The sequence below is a fragment of the Maylandia zebra genome, linkage group LG4, assembly GCF_041146795.1.
Source record: "Maylandia zebra isolate NMK-2024a linkage group LG4, Mzebra_GT3a, whole genome shotgun sequence".
Classification (NCBI taxonomy): domain Eukaryota; kingdom Metazoa; phylum Chordata; class Actinopteri; order Cichliformes; family Cichlidae; genus Maylandia; species Maylandia zebra.
This window is the reverse complement of record NC_135170.1, coordinates 31688116-31709420: the sequence shown is the minus strand read 5'-3', so window position 1 is coordinate 31709420 and position 21305 is coordinate 31688116. Positions and strand designations below refer to the sequence as shown.

The following is a 21305-nucleotide window of genomic DNA, read 5'->3' as shown; positions in this document are numbered from 1 at the left end:
AACAAAAACTATTCACTAGTGATTAAAAATGATATTTAAATAAAGTTTATTGGCATCTTTTACCTTTTTACAAACAGAAAACATCAACGATCAGCAGCCTAAACCTTACCAGTGGAGGTGGCTGAACTGCTTGAAGTCATAAAAATAATAATGCTATACTGATCAGTCTCCTATGGCTCAGAAAACTGTCTCGCCTTCCTAACCTACATTTAGCTTGTTCCAGTCTCAACACTGCAGACATGCTGCTATATATTTTAAGCAAGACATTTTGCTGCAGTGCTACAGCAAAAAACTGAATTAAAATACTACATCCAAAAATACTTGCGAATGAAAAATAGGTGGAGCATCTCAGTGTATCACAGACAAAGTGGAAAATGCTGTCGAAATGCACAGCTTCATCAACAAATCCTCTCCACAGAACTCAGTACTAGAACATCCCGGTCCACTCATCAGGGTTTCCACCAGAACGAATACCTCCAGGACTGAACACGTTCTTCTTCCCTGGTTTGCTGCTAAAGCAGCTCCAGTTTGTTTCCAATTAAAGTGACCTGAAAATAAAACTGAGACAAGTTGAACATCACTGTTAAGTCAGTTTAAAACAACACAGTGTAGTGTCACTAAAACTGGCATAATATTTTAAGACGTCTCACTGCTGGATTTGAAGTCGTTCAACTGATTTCTGATGCTTGTTAAAAGAACACCTCAATAATCTAACCGAGAGAAAATATAAACCTGAATAATTGCTATAGAAACAGTAATTACCTAATCCCAGTGATATATTCCACAAATGCCCCATATGCTTCACACAGTTCCAAACAACAGTAAAATACAGAATATTATATTACAGTGTGGTGCACAACTCCACATAAAACTCACCGAATAAACTTCTATCTAACCACAAAGGCACTCTCTCGGATCTTGGAAAGTGGAAACTGTGAAAAAATGGATTACACAGAAAGTCATTTTACTTTACCTGTAAGATTTATTAAAGATTTATTAGAACTCAAATTTTAAAACCTACACTTACATCCAGTTCTCTGGGGAATTGAACAGGCTCTATTCCCTTACAGCAGAGCACTGAGAAAGGCCTCTCCTCGGTCTCTGAATGCTCTTTGAAGCACAGACTGAACACTTTGGCAGGCAGGTAAACATCCCAGTCAGCTGCATGCTCCTCTATTAGATCGTTCACCATCCTGTTTGATTAGGAACATTACAGCACTGAGATGTTACTATCATGACAGAACATCCAGGTATTATGCGCCGATTGTTTGTAATAACAGTTTGGTCCACAGGTGCCAGATATTTTATATTTTTGGTGTTATTTATTCCTTTTTATCTCATTGAGAAAAAAACATAAATACTATTATAAAAGACAACTACATCATCAGCAGAAAATTGTTGTTCAAATATTCCTTTAGCTCCCAACAAAACAAGTACTGAGAATCCACAGAGAGTTCAAAATTGTCCAGACTCTTTCAGCTCCAATAAAATGAGCGTGACCGCTGTTTCAATAAAGTTTCATGTCCAGACATCCAAAAGTAAAGAAGAGCTAATTTCCATCTGAAGTTGACAAAATTCTCACTTTAGTATATTTTTTGACAAAAAAGAAAAAAGTAGAGCTCGGCTATAACTTTCGATGTTAAGGTAGATGGAAAAAATAACAGCAGCTTTGGGATACTTGACATATGCTTTACTACCAGGTGGCTAGTTATGGTCGAGCTGATAGAAACACATTAGCACAGATCTGGATAAAACTATTCTCAATAAAAGTTCACGTTGAGGGTCTCCCACTATCATCTGGTAGGAAGAAGATGATGAAAACGGACTATATTTCAGAGATGATCCATCAACAACACAATGCATTAAAACATGTTCCTGTGTGGTTTGAATGACTCACTATGAATAATCCTGTTACATCACCACTTAACAAACAGATACTGATGTTTGCCTGATTTATTGGTGCATGCACAGTTATAACTGCCCTAAAAGCACGAATGCATCTAAAACTATTAACTGCAAAACCAATATGGTAACAGAAAACTTCAGAGACTTTAGCATTCGTGATATTATTAATAACCTAAGTGTTTTAATCCTGTGTTAAAAGCTACAAGTTTTCACCTGCAACAACAAGAGAATGAACTTTGTAGGTCATCCAAATGACAAAATGTATTTTGGTAAAATTAATCAAATCTGGAAAAGGACCAAAAGAAACAAAACTACAGGTATAAAGGCATAACAAGACTATAAAATGTCACAAAAAACAAATATTAGCACACCCTGGCTTTTTACAGACCTGTCTATCAGCTGTGGTGTGATCATATCTGCGATGCCCGTCTGCTGATGATAGACCACAAGAGCAACAGCAACCTTCAGCTGATCTTTCAGTTCTCGGTTGATCTGTCATCGGGAAGACATTCACACAGTATACAGTTGTATGAAACTGGACAATGAGGACACACTATAACATTAGTTTATAACAAAAAAAAGTATCATGCATTATATTATGAGCTGGAAGACACAAAGGGCTTTTTCAGCTGGTGGTAATTCATTTCCAGTATAACATGTTATACTGGACAATTCAGAGTATATGTTTAATTTAACAAAAATAAAACCAATATTATTTCATTAGCATTTAATTATCATGACATCTCACAGAATAGATAAAGTTTCATTCTCAGCACCATATTTTTATACTGGAACTCTAAAAAAAACAACTGTATTCATGCAAGTACCACAAGACAAAACTGTTACCCATTTGGAACAAACCACAACAGTATATGTGTGAAAGAAAATAAGGAGGAGTATATTAGCTTCTCTTTATGCATTATATGATTGCCGAGTTGGTCTTGTGAAGGTTAAATATGCTCTTCTAAATTAAAAGCATGTCACTATAATAACTACACATGGGTTTAACTGCCTTGGGTTTGGTTTTCAGGCACTAATTCCAAGTCAGATTTATAAGGCACTTTAAAAAATGCAAGTTTCTAAACTTCAACTACATTTTTGATGTTGATATGAAATCAGGTTTTGCAAAACAGTCCAGGCAGATTAATCAAGTGTGCGCGCTCACTTTGTGGACTATGTCAAGAGGCAGTCTAGAGAGGATTCTCAGTGGATATCCAAAGTGCGCAATGATGTCCACGACGTTCTTTGCCACATCTGAAGGGAGGCACGCTGTCATCGGCACAGCTTCCACCCATTTGGAGTAGAAGTCGGTCACCGTCAAAATGTATTTGTGTCCGTTTACTGTTTGAGGCAGCGGTCCTCGGACATCCAGAGCAAGCCACTCCCATGGCTCCTTCACCTGCAGTCAGGACAATGCATCAGGCAGAGGGACAAAACCACCCAAAACCCTGGTTTGGATTTGGAGTAACACCTGCAGGTAATCGTACAACAGACGTACCTCTATAATGTTTTCATTGTCTTTATCCTCAGGCTGTAAAAATGACAAAAGAGGAGGTGAATTAAGTGCTCCACGATATAAAAGACAAACCTTTACAGATTAAAGGGGTGTAAGAATAATGCAGCAGAGACAGGAAACTGTGACACAATTGTGCGCAACACTTAGTGTCCTGATACCCGTGTGGAGCCCTTGGTTAAAGCTAGTCTGGTGAATTCTGTTTAAAAATGTCCCAGTAGTGGGTGAACTGGAAATATATGAGAATAAAAGTTTATTTTTTGTTTATGATCCAATCAAGTGATCAGGGTTGTGGTTTTAGTGTTCATCCGTTCATCCAGTTTCAGAGAATTATTACATCCCCAGTAGACTGAAAATATTCTACTTACACTGAAATTATTATCTGGAGCCCAGTGGATACTCTGTTGATGCAGGTGGAAACACACACATAGATTAACTCGCACTAATGAAGATAAACAACAAGATAAAACATATCGGATATGCCGTAAATGCCATAAGATTAGCTAAACATAAACTCTTAAGTTATCCCAGTGATCAGTATGTATAAAATACAATTCCATTTACCTGTGGTACACAGTAATCTCCATGAAAAAAGTGTGGAAATGAATCGATCTTCATCAGTGCTTCATCAATTATAATCCTCCATTTCTCTGACGTTTTGGGATCTCTAATCATTAAAACAGAAAAAAAAGTTAAAACATTAAGGAAACGATAATATATATCTGTACAGAAATTATTAACAAAATAAATAAAAAAATTTAAATTTATGAAGGAGAAGCACCAAAGAAACCTCTCTGGTGTTTGATTTGATTTTACCTTTTTCCAAGAGAAAACCTGTGATCGACCAGAAAGTCATCTTTGCCAACACAACAAGTCCCAAGGAGACCTTTGGTTAGGTCTGAAAACTGGTTTAGTGACCTAACCAGTGGGCAGATCTCCAATGGACCAATACAGCAAACCACCATGACTGTAAATTTGTTTTTAAATGCGTGTACAGCAGGAAAATGTCATCTTAAATGCTTTTATCAGCTTTTAAAAGAAAAAAAAAACAACAACTTAGGTTTGACATTGTGTTATACCTGCAAACTGTACCATCCAAAACAACCTTTTTGCAAGATTACTGTGGTTTTTAGGCTTGTGCATTAAATATATATCAATTTAAAATCTGAGGCGTTTGTATAATGCTAACTGCTTCTATAAAGACATTTATGAGCCACAATCTTTCAGCAGGTAGCAGCTGACAAACCAGATTGTTTTTATACCTCTGAGAGAAACTGACTAGTCAGAAGTAACATGTTTAGTCCTTTTATCCTTTTTAATCTTTTGCTTTTCTTCTAAAACTTCTAACAAATCTTAAATGTCCCTCACTGAGCACAAAACAAATATTTTTCTCAGCAAATAAATATCAAGCATCAAAACCACGCAAAGAAAAATGCTTTGTTTTCAGAATTTATGTGCATATTTGAATGTATAGCTTATGACTACAAGGCAGCACTTTTAAGTACACCTGTGTGAACGATAAGAAGTGCACTAAAACTAAACTCGAGACTACAAGTTGGTCAGCAATATGGCTTTCTTTCCCAAACTACACGGTCACTATAAATATACAGTGGAATATAACTGAATCAATCTGTGACACCTAGAAACTGTTTCTCATAACCTCATTATGGTGTGAATGTTAAAAGCTCAGCAAATATATAACAAAAAAGTTGCAGATTCAGTGAATTAAGGAGCGATGAGAACAGGAGGAAGTTGGTTTTAGAGAATAATATGGAATATGCTGCTAATATTATTTACCACAATCTAAATTTTGATCTCTAAGCTCATCCAGCCTTGTTTCCTTTATTGAACAAACACTGCAAAAATTAAACCTTTCTTCATTTTAAAATGTTATTAATAACATATAAAGCCTTACATGGCTTGGCTCCTACCTATACAGCAGATCTGCTTAGACTGAAGAGGGTAATCTGGGTCTGAAAAGGTCTTTTAACTGTTTTACGTCTTTACTTTAAAACCAGAGGTAATAATGCTTTTGAGGTTGCCACTGCTAAACCTTCCTCAGCTTATCAGGTTGGCTGAATTTTTTATGGTTGGTTTTCAGTGACGCTTCATAACTCCGCTTTTCCTTAATTGTTTGACTGTTGTTTTTGGCCCTTGGTTCTTTGAATGTGTGTATGCAGGAATGAATGTAAGACTAACTGCATGTTTAATTATGTACACTTATCCTTAATGTGTGGTTTTATTCAAACGGTTAAGCACTTTGTAAATATGCACTTTACAAATAAATGTATTATTAATAATTAACAAGCAAATATGCACAAGAAGCTAATGGCAGTCTTCAAACTGTAAACACTGACTTATTAGACGTATAATTAATGATTTAAGAAACTGGCTCCATAGTGTAGCTGTTCACACATTTGCCTAAAAAGTGAAAGATAACAAGGAAGAGACACAAATCCCTCATGAAGGGCATCCGTACTGTGCATACTGAAGCATTACTGCTTATTATTGATTTATGAAAAGAGGACTAGGACAGTAAACGTCTCCTTGTGTGTAGTTACATACCCAGATGTCTCTTGGTCTGTCTGGCTGGGTTCTTTGGCCCGGACACTGTCGTCTGTTGCAGGGAGAGCTGATGTTGCAGATGCAGCCAAATCCTTCTCTGAGCTTTTAGCACCAGGTTGCTGCTTTCACAATAAAATAAACAACACGTAATGCATTTAGAAAAATGAATAACATTAAACGTTAAACAATAAAAAGCTAACTGTCTGGGTCAGCTCACCTTGTGTCGTTTACGTCTCGGGTTAATGGCAGCCTGTATCAAGGAGACAGTAACAACACCTTTATTTTTAAAAAGCCGCTGAGGTTTAAACAGAAAAACAGGAGGAGTTTCATTATGCAGCTTTAAATATTTCACAAATGTTTTATTTCTAAATGATGCCAACAATTATCTATGATACACACTAACCTTCTTTTTCTGTGTGTTGTCAGTCGGTGTAAATATGGTGGGAACCGCATCTTCCCGAAGTGTCACACTTTTGCCCGTTTTGTCAATGTACTGCTCCTCAAAGTGATTGATGCACAGAACAGAAAAGCGAGTCGGCGTCCAGTCCTTCCACTTCATGTTCAGTACCCATTTTTTAAGTTTTCGGGGATTGTACAGGGGAAACCTGCATGCACACACAGAAAACATTTTTTCCCGTGTGAAAAGTAACTCACTAAAAATTGTGTAGAGTTCAGTAAATTTTACCTGTTGACTAACTCTGTTAAAACTAATTATGATATGCTATATGTAATATAACACTCAGTATTTCCAGCGTGATATACTGAACGTAAGCTAGATAATTAAACTTAAACAACAGAAAAACATAATAATAAGAGCATAATTTACTGTTAAAGATCTTAATCTGGAGTATTTTTGTCTCATAGATGTAATTTAGAGGATCTTAAGTGGTCTTTTTTCTTCTTCTTTTTTCAGTTGCTGCCTTTAGGGGTCGCCACAGCAGTTCATCTGCCTCAATCTCAACCTATGCTTAGCATCCTCCTCTGTCACAGCAACCCTCTGTATGTTCTCCTTTACCAAATCCACAGCTCCATGTTAAGCATCGTTTGTCCAATATATCCACTGTCCCTCCTCTGCATATGTCCAAACCATCTAAAAAAATGCAGCTTTCTAACTTTGTCTCCCAACACTCAACCTCAGCTGTCCCTCTGACATACTCATTTCTAATCCTGTCCATCCTGCTCATTTACAATAAAAATCTTAACATCTCAAACTGCGCCTCCTGTCTTTTTGTTAGTGCCACCATTTTCAAACCATAAATGATAACATGTCTCACTAGCATCTTGTAAACCTTCCCCTTTACCCTTGCTGCTATCCTGTCAAAAATAAAAAATAAAAAAAATCACCCAACACTTGTCTCCACCCACTCCACTCTGCCTGCACTCTGTTCTTCACCTCTTTTATGCACTGTCTATTGTTTTGGATGGTATGTAAACTCATCTATCTTCAGTACATCTACTTCTTGCAGTATCACACCTGTATCCCTCTCATTTCTCTTCTCTCTGAAGTCCACATCTTCACACCTGTTCCTTACTGTCAGTATAGGTCACAATGTTCCCTGCATCACAGTCCATGAAAACTATGGACTATGATGTTTGTTGCTGAAAGAAGCACCTCAGGGCTGATCCCTGATACACTCCCACCAGCACCTTAAACCCTTAAGTCACTCCTACAGCACACAGCTCACAAGTGGTTCTCAAACGATTTGACTTAGAATTTAGTGTGAATAAAACCCCTCTATTGCAACTGCATAAAAAAAAATAATAATGCTGCAGCAAAATGTACAGTGATAAACTTTATTTGTTTATGCCCTTTTTTTGCTTAGTGAGCTTGTGTACACGTCTCGGTAACTTTTCCAGGTGCACTCCGAACTGCACTCCCATGTATACAGAAAAAGATCTAATTATGTGGGCTTAAAATGTTGAGAAAAGGTGGAAAATTTGAGTCTTAACACTGATACAAGCCTAGTTCTGTCAGCCACTGTTACTTTACAAACGTGCTTCTAGCTGTCTGTTGGTTTAGTTTAACCAAAAAGCAGCGCTATTGTCGAAAACTTACTTAAAAAACTTTACGTCTGGATCGCTCGAGGTGTCGCAGTTGTAGGCACACGTATATCTCCCCATTTATGGTCTAATTTCGGTCAAGCTGGAACCACAAAAACCGATTTTGTTGTTGCTAACGCTAAAGTTGTATGAGAAACGTCTCCAGCTAACAACAATTTGGACACTTCAACATCCGGAAGGACATTTCAAAATAAAGGTCGCATTTATTCTTCCTTAGAAATATGTACTTTTTTTTTACATTTATCATTAAAAATTAATAATATTTAGGATTGATAATTAATATGATTTTTGTTTTTTCAAAAATCGTGGTATTTGTGAAAATTCCTGATATTGAGATTATGTTTAACCATATGGTGAAAACTACAGAAAATTAATTTGCTGGATCCATAAATGTGATATTTCTTTGAAATGATCTCCTAAACTAATAGCTTTTTCTTTTTGGGGGTTAAGTCTACAATTTCGTGTTATCGTTCAGCAACTGTGGTTTCCCCAGAAAGATATGTCCATAAAATCACTTGTCTTACTGTATGTAATGTAATAAATTGAATTTAGGCATTAAAAAATATATATATGTACTTTAAAACACAGCCACAATTCACTAAGACTAAAATTGACTGGGAGGACTGAATTATGTATCTATTATGTTTACATTTACTCTTATAGTGATTTGTCTCATTTTGTAAATTCACTTATATTTTAATCTACTTTTTCAATTTTTTTTAAATGACAAAAAAAACAAAGTTAAGAACAATAAGTAAGAAATAGCCCTGTGGCATGTAAGAAAACTTCAAGTATTATTATTATTATTTTGTGTTTACGTACTATTAGTAAATTATAATTTTACTCAACGATGTTTCGAACTTGACATATCCGCTTTGCACCGGATGTTGTTGCTCCCTCTTCTTTGTTGTGCCTTGATTGGTTAAGGCAGTTTAATACCGCCCCCTTCCCTACCGTTTTGTTTTTGCATCTATACTTTGATATTTTCTTCAAAATACCCACACAAAAAAAGCTCCAAGATCATTTTCTCCGTGGTGATCTGCTGGGTTTTTTTTTTAATTACTTAAAATATAAAAATAAATAAAATATTATTCTTGTAAACATATAAACTATTTTTCTCTGGAGAGTTGGGGCAGCTAAATGAATCAAATCAGGCATACTTAAAAACACCTTTGTTTATTTAAAGCTTCTCAGCTGCTTTTTGTTTTCCACTCGACTCTCCACTCATCCCAGTCGATCAGGGTTCGTTTCATGTCCCATCCTGCAGCTTCAGCACCTGAAGGTTACATTTCCAGAATCATGCTTCCACTAAAGGAATCAGAGAGGATGATTGGTAAGTTAAAGCAGTTTTGCATGTGCTCACCCTTAAGTAATGGATTGAAAATGGCATCCATCAGCTTGTGACTCTTGTGCACCATTTCCCAGTGACCTTCTAAAAAGAAAAGAGGAAGTTTTACAGTTCTTCACATTTAAACAGTTAAACATGGAAAGAGGTAGAGGCTCACTTTGTTGTTTCGGTGCAGCCCCTGTAGCTTCTCTGGAGTTTGACGAGCTCAGCATGTTGCCGAGTACTACCGCCTGGCACATCGCTCTGATTTCGTCACTCACTGAAGCTTCTGGTCCCAAACAAACACATACACAGCCTGCGAGAAAGACAGGAGGTTTAAAAATAACTTTCCAAGTATGTAAACATGCTGCTTTTCTTTGCATGGGTGGAAGACAGCATACCATTTCTGACTCCTAACAGGTAAGGCATGCTGTTTTCCTTCAAAGCCAACTCAAGATCTTCTGGGCTGCAAAATGAGCAGAACGATAATGAAATTCCTTTTAGTTTTATGACATGTTTCCGAAGTGTTTTTAACTTCAACATATAACAGACCAGTGGCTCACAGCTGGAATACACAAACTGTGGCAGGAGGAGGAATCTTTAAACAGCTCATCGTTTTTATCCATAAACTGTTTCAGTTATTTAAGATCATCAAACTTTCTGCCCGTCACGGTTTCTGTGTGTGATTTAAGACAGACTGATTTGGGGGTCAGAGGAAGGTGGACAGAACAGACAAGGAGGCACATGAAATGAGAAAAGCCTTCTTCTTCTTTGCTTCCTCCACTTGCATTGGTGTGAGGAACTAAGACGCAAGGAAAAGAATCGAAAACATGTAATTTGAGAAATGAACGTTTCAGCTTTTCAGTGTCTGACTTTAACTATTTAATAAAAACTTCCCTGTTCTGGATTTTTCCTCCTTGTCTCACTCTTCCCCTGCATATTTTCATTGCTACTGCAACATTTAAATGCGTGCAAACCAAGTTTTGAAATCACCTCTGTGCAATCTCCTGCAGCCTCACTCCAAGCTTTATCGGCACAGTTTGCCCAAACTCTAAAACAAAATCAAAAGCAAAACAGAAGACAACTTAATAAGATTTACAATGACTCGACACAGGACTCTACCCTGCCAGTGTGATAGCACAAAAAACTTAATTCTTACCAAAGAAAACTGGTTCTCTCTGATTGGCCTCTGGTGGACTCAGGATTCGTTTGTCCTTCAGGTACTGCTGCAGTACAATAGAAAGCCGTGCTTCGTTGAAGGTTTCCATGACAACTGAACGCACAGCCTTGTAGTTGGCAAAAAGATGAAGCACGGTGAAGAGGAAGAAGAGGCAGAGAGTCAATCTAAACAAGACAGAAAGGGAGAAAGAGACTGAGGTGGGTGATGTTAGAGGCATGAAACACTCTAAAGCAACAGTTCACCCACATTATTTACTATTACTATTTTTTTTTTTATTATCCTATACTTTGATTATCATTTTTTTGTTCTTTTTCTTTATTTTTTTTTCTCTTTGATAACTTTACTTGCTGTGCAGTCGTTTAAGTCAAATTTACTTGACCCGATCCTTCTAGATCATTTTGTCTGGGTTTGGAAGTACCAGCTAAGGAAATGTCCACCTTGTCTTATAATATAATAAAACTGTACCACAATCACCTTGAAGGCTCAAAGTGCCAAGAAAAAAAAGTTTTTCTCCAAAACTAGAACCTCACATCAAAACAATCATAAACAGCATTGCAGGCTGGAGCAAAAACATGTTTTTTGGGTAAACTGACCCATTAAGAATATAATTAGTATTTGAAATATAGCAAAACTTACACTGGATTATCAGTGACGAGGGGAATGAGTATCAGACTGACCAGCAGTCCGGCCAGATTCACTAAAGTCTCCTAAAGGAAAACACAGAGATGATGATGTTATGATGGCTTTACAGATTTGCTACAAATTACCTGTTTTTTACTGTGTGTCTCTGGAGATAAACATTGTGTACATAATAAAATGTATCTGCTTCAGTAGCAGGGACCTGAAATGTTGCTGTTATTATTAATCAAACGTGCTTTACCTGGTTTAACTTAAAACTACCATTAAAGGGCTTTTTGTGCTTCTTTCTTGTGCCACACCAAAATATTGTATACAGAATATATCCTTTTCTAATTACCATCACATTAAGTTTCCATCCTGGTACATTTGAAAGATTGAAAACATGTAGACAATGAACAGTGTAAAACTGCTCACGTTGGTTAGCTTGATGATACACAGTGTGATGAAAGTAGGAAGTGGCAGCTACCTGACTGCCGTCTTTGGCAGAGATGTCAGCCATGTTGTCTCTGCGGGCCTGATGAACAGTGAGAGCCGCTCTGGTCGCACCACCTGCCACTCCAACAATAGACTGGAGAAGACAAACACAAATGGATGACATGCAAGATAACGCAACGTAACGTTTTATACTTTTTCTGCATCCTTGCACCTGGGCTGTCCTTGGTCAACTAGACAGGAATTTCATTTTTATATCACCTATTTAGCAATGGGAATAGCCTTTTAAATTGTGGTGTACATTAAATAATTTTGATCAGAATTAACCTGTTTTTTGTTTGTTTGTTTGTTACCTTGAATATCCCTGCAGTGCACACAATGAAGGTGAAGCAAGCAGGAAAGTAAGGAGCCAGTATTTCCATGAACATGGCAATGTCATTGAGCACATCAGCAAAAAGTCTAATTGGGAATTAAAAAACAAACAAAACTCAAATGGGTTTCCTGTCGTGACTGGAATGACTTGTCTTACACATTTATCACATACCTCCATTTTTTTGCTTCAGAGTCCAGCTTACTCCTGGAAAAAGACGAAGAAACTTACTCTGAACATAATTTCTATCAGAACAAAAGCCAATTTTGTGTGTGTGTGTGTGTGTGTGTGTGTGTGTGTGTGTGTGTGTGTGTGTGTGTGTGTGTGTGTGTGTGTGTGTGTGTGTGTGTGTGTGAGAGAGAAGAGACTGGCAAATGGCATTGAAGGAAATACTGATAGAATCACTTCCTTAAATTTCCTTAAAGCACTGAATTTTATGCACTTTAAAAAAAATTTATCATCAGTGGCCACAGTTGTAGAATCTAAAGTATTTGCTTTTGCACACTGGGTTAGATCTTCTCATATAAGCCTTACCCTTTCTGCCAGGCGAAGAGGATTCTTCCCAACATGCCAGTCCCATCTGCAGGGAGACACATTTGTTTGTTATCGAAACACCAGTGAGGTCAGCACGAGCTGTGCAGGGTTAATGTAAATGTAAATGTACTTTTCCACCTTTTAATAACCAGGTAACAGTGGCTGCAGCTACGGTGGCCTCCTGGTTTCCAACACCAACACCTCTGAGGGAAGCCTGAGTGGCGAGAGTCCCTGACAGGGAACTGGAGAAGGCCTGAGAGAGGAGGAACAGCGTGACTGAAGGGGTTTAATGTCACAGATATGTAACTATCCCTGTTGTATTACCCACTGTACCTGCATTGTATCCCAGAACTGGTACTGCAGATAATCATCACTCACACTCTCTGGATAACCTTGAGGCAGAAAGACGCTCTGAAATCAAAAGTTCAAACTTCAGGTTGATGTTTGCAGTTAGCGTAAGCACAATTAAGTTCACTTGTGCCTTACTTTAAAAACTCCAAAAACCGAGTTTCCTCCTGAGTGACCTTCACTCCCATCTCTCCTCCTCTCCATCACTCCATCTTTTGATACATACTTCCAGGATTCTGCACTGCCATATCTCTCTGTTGCCAAAACCACACCTTTGTCCGTCTCCATTTATACTTTTAAGAGCGATAGTCGGAGGGATGTAAACGATTTTTTAAACAAACTGAGCAATTCTGCGGCTTCAGATCCACTGGAATGCATTTAATTAAAGCCCAGCTAAAAGTGGACTTCAGCGTGACAGAGCCGACGTGTCCTGTTTTGTTTTGATTTGTGACGTTTCCGGGTTTGCTTCCGCACTCACAGTTTCCCGATCACTCATTGGTGGATTAGAAGTTCAAGGCGGAGCCCCAGCGGAGACGCTCAAATGATGTCAAAGAAACGAGAAATAGATTTTTTTTTCTTCGCTTTTTACGGTCTTGCTGGAGGAACAATAAATATTTTTCATAACCATGTGTCAGTTAACATGAATGAACTCAGATGATAAAAAACAAATACTGTCAAAAAAAAAAGCGTACACAAGCAGGATAAATAAATAAAATATAAATAATAAATAAAAATAAAAATGTGATACCAACATTGCAATGCACATTCATTTAAGACAATATCTACAGTTTCTTTCCCCTAAATTTCACCAACCTTGTTTCATACGGCTCATGCAATGAACTTCACGTAATTTAACCATTTTTCCATTCTTTAACTTCCAGGTGATTTAAAATTAAACATAAAAGTATAAACACAATACATACAGTTAAATAAATAAATAGAAATGGTTCACCCTGTCTTAGTATGGCACCTGCTTTTTCTCTCTCCCCTCTGTGCAAGTGAATGGTGATTAACCAATCCTTTACAGCAGTGGGTGTGGTGTCTGATAACCCAGAGCAAGCACACCTGTTGTACACCTGAGTGATCATCCTCATTATTTAAATTCAGAGTGCTGCTCAGGACCGGATTGTTAAACAGTTTTTGTGGTACTGTTATTTAGAGGGTTTAGTGCAATTATGAACTGTTTGCTTGGGTTTAACCTGTGAGACACTCACCTGCCTTTCATTTCCTGTGTTCCTCTCTGGAGAATCTGGACTAATCCACGTACCTGCCTTGTCCATTCCCCCTTTTACCAGCTGGAAAATAACCTGCCTAATGGAAGCCAAGCCCAATCACAGTACTTTGCAAAGACAGGAAGTTGGTGGGAGGTTTTCCTGGTCCTTACTGGGGAGTTAACCCACATTCTGAGGAAACAAACTTCACTGCTGCAGAAAGCAGTAATCGAACTTTTGCACCTAAGGACCATTTGCTTAACTACGAATGGTTTTTCAACCAGTTTATTAACCAGTTAATTCTTGAGTTCCAGTTGTTTATCTTGCAAACCCACCTGTGCTCTGCTGTATTTACTCCTGTTTTACTGGTATTAAAGTCAAGTCAAGATACTCAGACTACCACAAACGTTATAGCTGTGACACTTAAAATTGATTTAATTCAATTTCATTTATGTAGTGCCAAATATAATAACAGTTGCCTCAAGGTACTTTATACTGCAAGGTAATGAACGTACAATAACACAGAGAAAATCCCATCAATCAAATGACCCCCTTTCACCAAACACTTGGCAACAGTGAGAAGGGAAAAGTCCCTTTTAACAAGAAGAAACCTGAAGCAGAACTAGGTTTGGGGAGGGGTGACCATATGCTGTGACAGATTGGGGGTGAGGGAAGAGAAACAGGACAAAAGACAGACTGTGGAGGAGATCCAGAGTTTAATATTAACTAATGATTAAATGCAGAATTAAATGCAGGTGTGTAAACACACAGTGAAGAAGAAACAGTAATGCATCATTGGAAGCCCCTAGTAGCCTAAGCCAATTCTAAGGCAAGAATCAGGGTCACCTGATCCAGCCCTAACTATATGCTTTGTCAAAAAGGACATTTGTAAGCCTAATATAATTCAGCCTGCGGATGTAAGAAAGACCTGCTTCATGTGAAGCACAGAAGTTAAACTGATAAAGAAATAGAAATTCAACAAGAAACTAACCAGCAGTAGACCAGTAAAAATGTTGAAGCCAAAGCGTGTCTAGTGTTCATAAAGACCTGGGTTCATAGTTCATCCATCATTTTTATGAGCATGCCAGAGAGCTACTGAAATATAAAATCCAGTATTAAAACTTTAAAAGTTTTAATACAGGATGGAAAGTGATTTATAAAACTTTGGATGCAGAAGTACATATAGATAAATATATTTTTTCAATTATAAATAAATAGTTATAGTAGTTACATAGTTAAATATTTACCTATAATTTTGCAAGCTGTGGCTTTAGTTGTTCAAGGTAGTTTCTTAAGATTCCTGTAAGCAGTGCATTGCAATCATCCAGCAAACTAGAGATACATGGATGAGTTATTTAGTTACATGATAACCGCTGAATCTTTATTATATTTCTGTGGTGATAAATCAGATTCTAACAATGTTCATGATGTGGCCCAGGAAATCTGTAAAGTGAGGTCAGCATCTGTGAGACTCCAGTGGTCAGGACCGCTTTCTGATCAAAGTTAAACTGAAGGCGGTTTTAGCCATACTGTTATCAACATCAATGAAACTGATAGTGTGTCAGTCAGCAGACTGGGAACGCTGTGTCAGGAGCATAGTTGATGACACATGCTTATGACACACTCAATTAACAACCACGTATTGTGATTGTTAATCAAGTGACCATGGTAACTGGTGTAAGTTAATAATTGTCATGGGGTATGACACATGAGCTAAAATTCCCAAGACAAACACCAAAATCCCACCCTCCATTGGCCTGCCCACCTCTGTAGTTACAACATTGCAGAAATCATTAGAAATCTTCATAGTTTAGTGTCAGTGGTAATTCGTGGATGGGTTTTTTTCCCTTAAAATTCTACAAAGTAATGTAACATTAGTTATGTGTCTGCAGTTATTAATAACAGACAGATTTAGACTGTTTTTCTTTAAATGTGGTTTAACAAGATTTAAGTAAGGCAGGAAAAATACCAGACTGTCACAAGGTGTTTACAGTGGTTAAAATGCCCTTATAAACAGCTAAAAGTACAAAAAAGGGGGGTGAGGGTGGGTTCAAGTGAAGACGTGGAACTGTTAAGACTTTGAATGCTCTGATAATCAGCCTAGACCTCTGTAAAATTAGTTGCAATAAGTAAAACTGAGTTTGACCTAGTGTCAAAAATAAATAAATAAATAAATGAGAATGATATATTCAGATAGCAAAGGCTAAGGTTTAGATTCATTACCATAGGTGAGTTAGATCTCATAGGGTTCAAACTATTCTTATATGTCATCATTTTATTGCAGTTTTTGGGGAGAATGTAAATATATTTACTGTACAACTTGCACCTAAACATTTTTATTGCACAGAACTGTAACTGTGCATCTACAAAACATCTGTTGTTTTATCGCACACAGTTGCAGTCGTATTGTTGATGCAGGAAAGGTCAAGGAATGTGGGCGGTAACAGGTCACAGGTGGTTTAAATGATTCACCTGGAGAAGAAACTTACCAGTCGCATTCTTCTAGTATTACTCAGCCACTACAGGATATTTGCTCACTGCTATTTTGCAGCAGACTTATAGGCTGCTTGTACTGAACCCTGCATCCTGCCTTAATTACCTTTAAAATTAGAGGAAATCACACACACCCTGCTGATGGCAAAAATCATAAAAAGCCTACTCTGACTTTGTTTTGCCATCATTCAATAAAGTTACTGTTTACATATAACAGCAGTGTTTATCTTATGTATCTTCTCTGCTTTAGTTGATCCAGTTTACTTACGTAGATCTTTCAAATTTGAAGAATAAACAGTTCAAGGTGTTTAAATGTTTCTGTGGGGTACCTTTACTTGTCTCCAGATTCTGGCTGTTTTCCATTATTTGTGTTACAGAGTTGCATATTCCTGCCAGAAGCTATTTGTGGATGTAGGGCAGTGCAGATGACTGCATCACTTGTATGTTTTTGTTTCTCCGCTCCTAGACACAGCAGAGGTTTTTCTTTTAACAGGACAGAATTTACCACAAAAATTCTATGTCATAAAACTTTATTGTAGTTTGTTTGTATACTTTCATTTGAATATTTTATTCAGTGATCTTTCCCCAGTCTAGGTTTGCTCAATTACAACTCTGTAAACCAATTTTATTGCTTTGAAACAGCCAGCTGTCGCTATATTTAGATATATGAAAGGGTCATTACATTAACTGTAGTAAATGGTAAATGGCCTGTATTTGTATAGCGCTTTTCTAGTCCCTAAGGACCCCAAAGCGCTTTACACAACCAGTCATCCACCCATTCACACACACTGGTGATGACAAGCTACATTGTAGCCACCCTGGGGCGCACTGACAGAGGTGAGGCTGCCAGACACTGGCGCCACCGGGCCCTCTGACCACCACTAGTAGGCAACGGGTGAAGTGTCTTGCCCAAGGACACAACGACCGAGACTGTCCGAGCCGGGGCTCGAACCGGCAACCTTCCGATTACAAGACAAACTCCCAACTCTTGAGCCACGATCGCCCCGTTGTAACATATTGGCAGTCTTCTTTTTTTTCTTTTTTTTTTTGAAATGCCTGGCACTATGACACAAAACAAACAGCACCCTGATTGTAACGTCACGGCAGGTTTTTTAGTCTCAGGGAACAGCCGTATTTGTGTACAGTGGGTGGGGTCAATGTTGGAAAAATGCTCTCAGGTTGCATCAGTGTTTAAGAATGTATCTTATGCGAAGGTCAGAGAGTAGAGGGGGGGTCAGGAGACTGGAAAAAAGCAGGGTGTGTTAAAAGTGATTGATTCTGCTGTGATGAGCAGAAAGAAAATCAAGTGTACAATCAGAGGAAAGGGCAATTTAAAAATAGATAGCAGACTGGAATCTCAGGTTTACCTGAAGGCATTACAAGTTCTGACACACCTTTCTCAGCTCTTCTGGAATCTGGTATGAAATAAGAAACAGTTGTAAGTCTGTGCATTATGTATCAGTGCGACTACTGAGGAAGAGAAAGGAAAATCTAAACTGAAATAAAATATGAGAACTAACGCAACACTGTGAGGTAATAACAAGCTGACACATTTTATGAGTGGGAGTGGAGACGGGGGGGGGAAAGAGGGCAGGGCAGTAAAGGGGAAATGGGAGTGGAAGTCGCAAACAGAGTTTCACCAAAGGCTATTCTTCCTGTCATTCAACAGCTTGTGTAGAACAGGAACAGATCAGGTTTATGTCGTCTCTCTACAATCACAGTAGCGCTCTTTGGATGTCCATTTATAAATATTTAACTGAAATCTTCACATATTAAAGGAAGGCAGCTTGAGTTGGAAAAGACCTGCTGACCATCTCAACAAGGCTTTGATATCACTCTGAGAAGAAGCCGGACAAACTTTGAACAAAGATCAGACTGAGGAGTGGATTCAGGACACTGCCCTTTAAAACTTGCTCAGGTTTGTACTTGATTTCAGCCTTTGAATGCGGTCTAAGTGGTTGTCATAGTGATTAAAAAAATCTTATCTCCCTAGTTGTTAATACTCTGTTTGCCTTGTAGAACCACCTTTAAGATTTTGGTGTACAGCAGTGTTTGATCAAAGCTTACTTAATCGCCTCATGTTTACTGTTGTATTCCACTTCATGTGAAGGGTGGAGGACGGAGTTTTCTCCCTCTTCACTACAAATGATTCGCAGCCCTGCATGTGTAATATTACACTCGGCTCATACATTTTCTCATCTCTTACCAAAAAATGCACAATGTAGGTGTCGCCCGCCCGGCTCTTTTAAATCAGAGGCTAGATAAGTAACACTTCAGGCTTCAACTTGCCGTAACAACCTGCCCACCAAGCTAGTTTTTCAAGCTATTACTTTATTTTTTTATTTTTTTAGTAACAGGGGAACACTGTTACGCACGCTGCTCACTGTATTGCAACATTCTTCAAAATATACTTTCTGTTTCTTATGGAAATACCCAGTCCTCACTCACATTCTCAAGAATACACTACATTTTTTTGCAGAGCGTGTTTAAACCCGTGGGAAACATTTATTTTAAATTCTTTTGAATCTGAATCGAAATTGTTTTGTTCAGTGGTGGAGAAAACCGGTTTACCTGAGCAGGGTTTGTCCTTTGAAAACAAACTAGTTCCTTAAAGTTGCTTTTATCTTGAAAAATCAAACATGTCTATCAAGCAGCCGTCAAACTGTCCGTTCAGTGTTTCTGTGCACACAAAATGTTTAAGCGTGTTTGAGATGTTCGTTTTTTGTCTTTTGGGTCAAACTTTCCCTAACTTTACGTCATATTTTGCAGAGATGTCAGAGTCATCCCAGAACCATCTAAACAACCTTGAAAGTCTTCCACTGACTACTGTAACAGGAACAGGTCTTCAACAACCCGAGGAAACCTGCAGTCAAGTAATCTGTGAGGACTCTACTGCGTCCTGCTGCAATGACAAGTACCACAGGAAACTGGCCGTCTGTAGCATCATCTGCGGGTTTTCCTGCTGCGGAGTCCCAGCTTTGATTTATTCTGTCAAGGTACTTTATTTTAAGTCATGTTCTGAGTACATGCAGGCGTCTCTTATGAGAATAACCATACTTAGATTAACTGTCATGGCTGGTTTGGGATGCTTTAGTCAAATTTTATCTGACACAAGACAAGGGCAAGTAATTCCTGTTGGAAACCAGATTTCTTCATGCAGCTCTTCTTCAATTTAAAAGAGTTTTTCAGCTCTACAATCACCTGTTCGTACAGGTGTGTTAAAAAACTTGCCCTAAACCAGGCACAGTGCAGTGAATGAGGGTATGATCCTCATGTTGTAAGAAAAGCAATGTTCTGCGGAAGTTATTATTCATAATGTGCACTCTGGATTTGTTTCCAATCCTATGAGAACAGCATCAGAGTGTGCAGCAAAAACACAGCTTCCACTTACACACAGCTCATTAATGAGAAACATCTTAACCTTCACATCTCCTCAGATCTACATATTCAATTATTATGTTCCCTTAGAATAAGAGAAACTGAAATAAAATGCTTCTTCTTTTTGATTTCATCTTTAAATGAAAAATATTGTCATGTGTTTACTTTAACAGGCTGAGGATGCTGAAAAAGCTGAGAAGGCCGAGCCGACGACAGACAGGAGAGCTCCAGAGTATTTAAGACAGGCCAAAAAATGGGGCATCATCTCCATCGTGACGTGGGTTTCCGTTCTAGTGTCAGCTCCATTGCTGCTGGCACTGGGCTCATATCTCGCCACTTTGATTGACTGATCAACCTCAAAGGAGAACAGCCAGAGGAGTGTCTCTGCTGATGTTTAAGGAGACGGACAGTGGAGAGCAGGAAGCTGTTGAATCAATGGCTACGAACACCAAAGCTGTGGAGAAACTACAGGTTACATTAAATGGAAAAAGGCTGTCTTGGTTTTTCTTACGCTGAAATGGGTGCTGTCCTAATTTATACTTTTCTAGCTCCTTTAGTTTTTACACAAAGAACAAACATCTTTCAAAATAGTATTAAATGTCTAACAACTGTTTTTGTTATATGCTGTGATATTTATTAAACCATCTGTTGACCCGTGGACTATACGAACGTACATGTATATATTATAGATTGAAGACTAAAGCTGTTATATATAATATAAAGCTACTTAAATGTAAAGCTGCTCCCGTAAAGACTCAATCCTTAATATTCTTACAGTTATACTTTAACTTTCTTACTGTAGATGACTACAGATGCTATATAAGTTAATCAATCAATCAACAAGTCACTTTAAAATGAGGCAACTTGTGACTTTAGGATTGAGTCTCTACTGGAGATAAAATGCGAGGCAGTGATTGGGGCAGTGCTTTATCAGGACATTATGAGGTCCTGTTCTTGCTATTTTAGTTTATTAATGTCAAATGTATATATATGCTGCACTTTTATACAAACATTAACAAACAATTTTATAATAAAATGAGGAAACTTTTATGGTCTTCATCCACTTGAAACATTTTAACATGTACTCATTAAAAAAACGTTGCCATGGGATTATTGCATTGTTACAATATTTACTTCATTAATGTCAAATGTATATATATACATGTTGTACTTTTATACAAGCATTAACACAAGCTGTTTTCTAATAAAATGACAGATTTTTTTATGCTTTGATTTGATTGAAGTATTTGTGCGTACAAAACAAAATATTTTAATAGTTTTACAGTATCTCATTATCATTTGACAAAGTTTTTTTTTTTAAATGTATAGTGTTACTTGTACTGACCACA

At 37.8% G+C, this 21305-nt stretch overlaps 2 protein-coding genes and 1 long non-coding RNA gene across 7 annotated transcripts; 1 reads left to right on the top strand and 2 right to left on the bottom strand.

Annotated features, from left to right (window-relative positions):
• Window positions 1-22: 22 nt before the first annotated feature.
• Window positions 23-8205, bottom strand: zgc:153292 (uncharacterized). Of its 2 annotated transcripts, none has more exons than XM_076883403.1 (12): window positions 8040-8205; window positions 6387-6588; window positions 6201-6233; window positions 5984-6102; window positions 3983-4085; window positions 3787-3819; window positions 3404-3436; window positions 3071-3304; window positions 2294-2397; window positions 1028-1193; window positions 877-932; window positions 23-560 (listed from the first exon to the last, which is right to left on the bottom strand). In XM_076883403.1, the coding sequence occupies exons 1-11, from the start codon at window positions 8102-8104 to the stop codon at window positions 888-890; spliced, it is 1137 nt and encodes a 378-aa protein (XP_076739518.1). In that variant the 5' UTR covers window positions 8105-8205; the 3' UTR covers window positions 23-560; window positions 877-887. The 2 variants fall into 2 exon arrangements, with proteins under 2 accessions (XP_076739518.1, XP_012774887.1); XM_012919433.2 differs by having other exon boundaries at window positions 23-548.
• A 996-nt stretch (window positions 8206-9201) lies between these two features.
• On the bottom strand, window positions 9202-14203 carry rusf1 (RUS family member 1). Of its 4 annotated transcripts, none has more exons than XM_004552454.3 (14): window positions 14089-14203; window positions 12860-12937; window positions 12665-12779; window positions 12527-12572; window positions 12167-12199; window positions 11976-12081; window positions 11657-11758; window positions 11188-11258; window positions 10531-10715; window positions 10365-10422; window positions 9773-9837; window positions 9550-9687; window positions 9408-9476; window positions 9202-9320 (listed from the first exon to the last, which is right to left on the bottom strand). In XM_004552454.3, exons 1-14 carry the CDS (start codon window positions 14152-14154, stop codon window positions 9235-9237), a joined length of 1218 nt encoding a protein of 405 aa, XP_004552511.3. In that variant the 5' UTR covers window positions 14155-14203; the 3' UTR covers window positions 9202-9234. The 4 variants fall into 4 exon arrangements, with proteins under 4 accessions (XP_004552511.3, XP_004552514.3, XP_004552513.3 ...); XM_004552457.6 differs by lacking the exon at window positions 14089-14203 and adding an exon at window positions 13827-13900; XM_004552456.4 differs by lacking the exon at window positions 14089-14203 and adding an exon at window positions 13688-13828.
• A 4037-nt stretch (window positions 14204-18240) lies between these two features.
• On the top strand, window positions 18241-21189 carry LOC101472244 (uncharacterized). The gene is made up of 3 exons (XR_191223.4): window positions 18241-18496; window positions 19348-19574; window positions 20130-21189. It is a non-coding gene; the product is annotated as an uncharacterized LOC101472244 (long non-coding RNA).
• The last annotated feature ends 116 nt before the right edge of the window (window positions 21190-21305 follow it).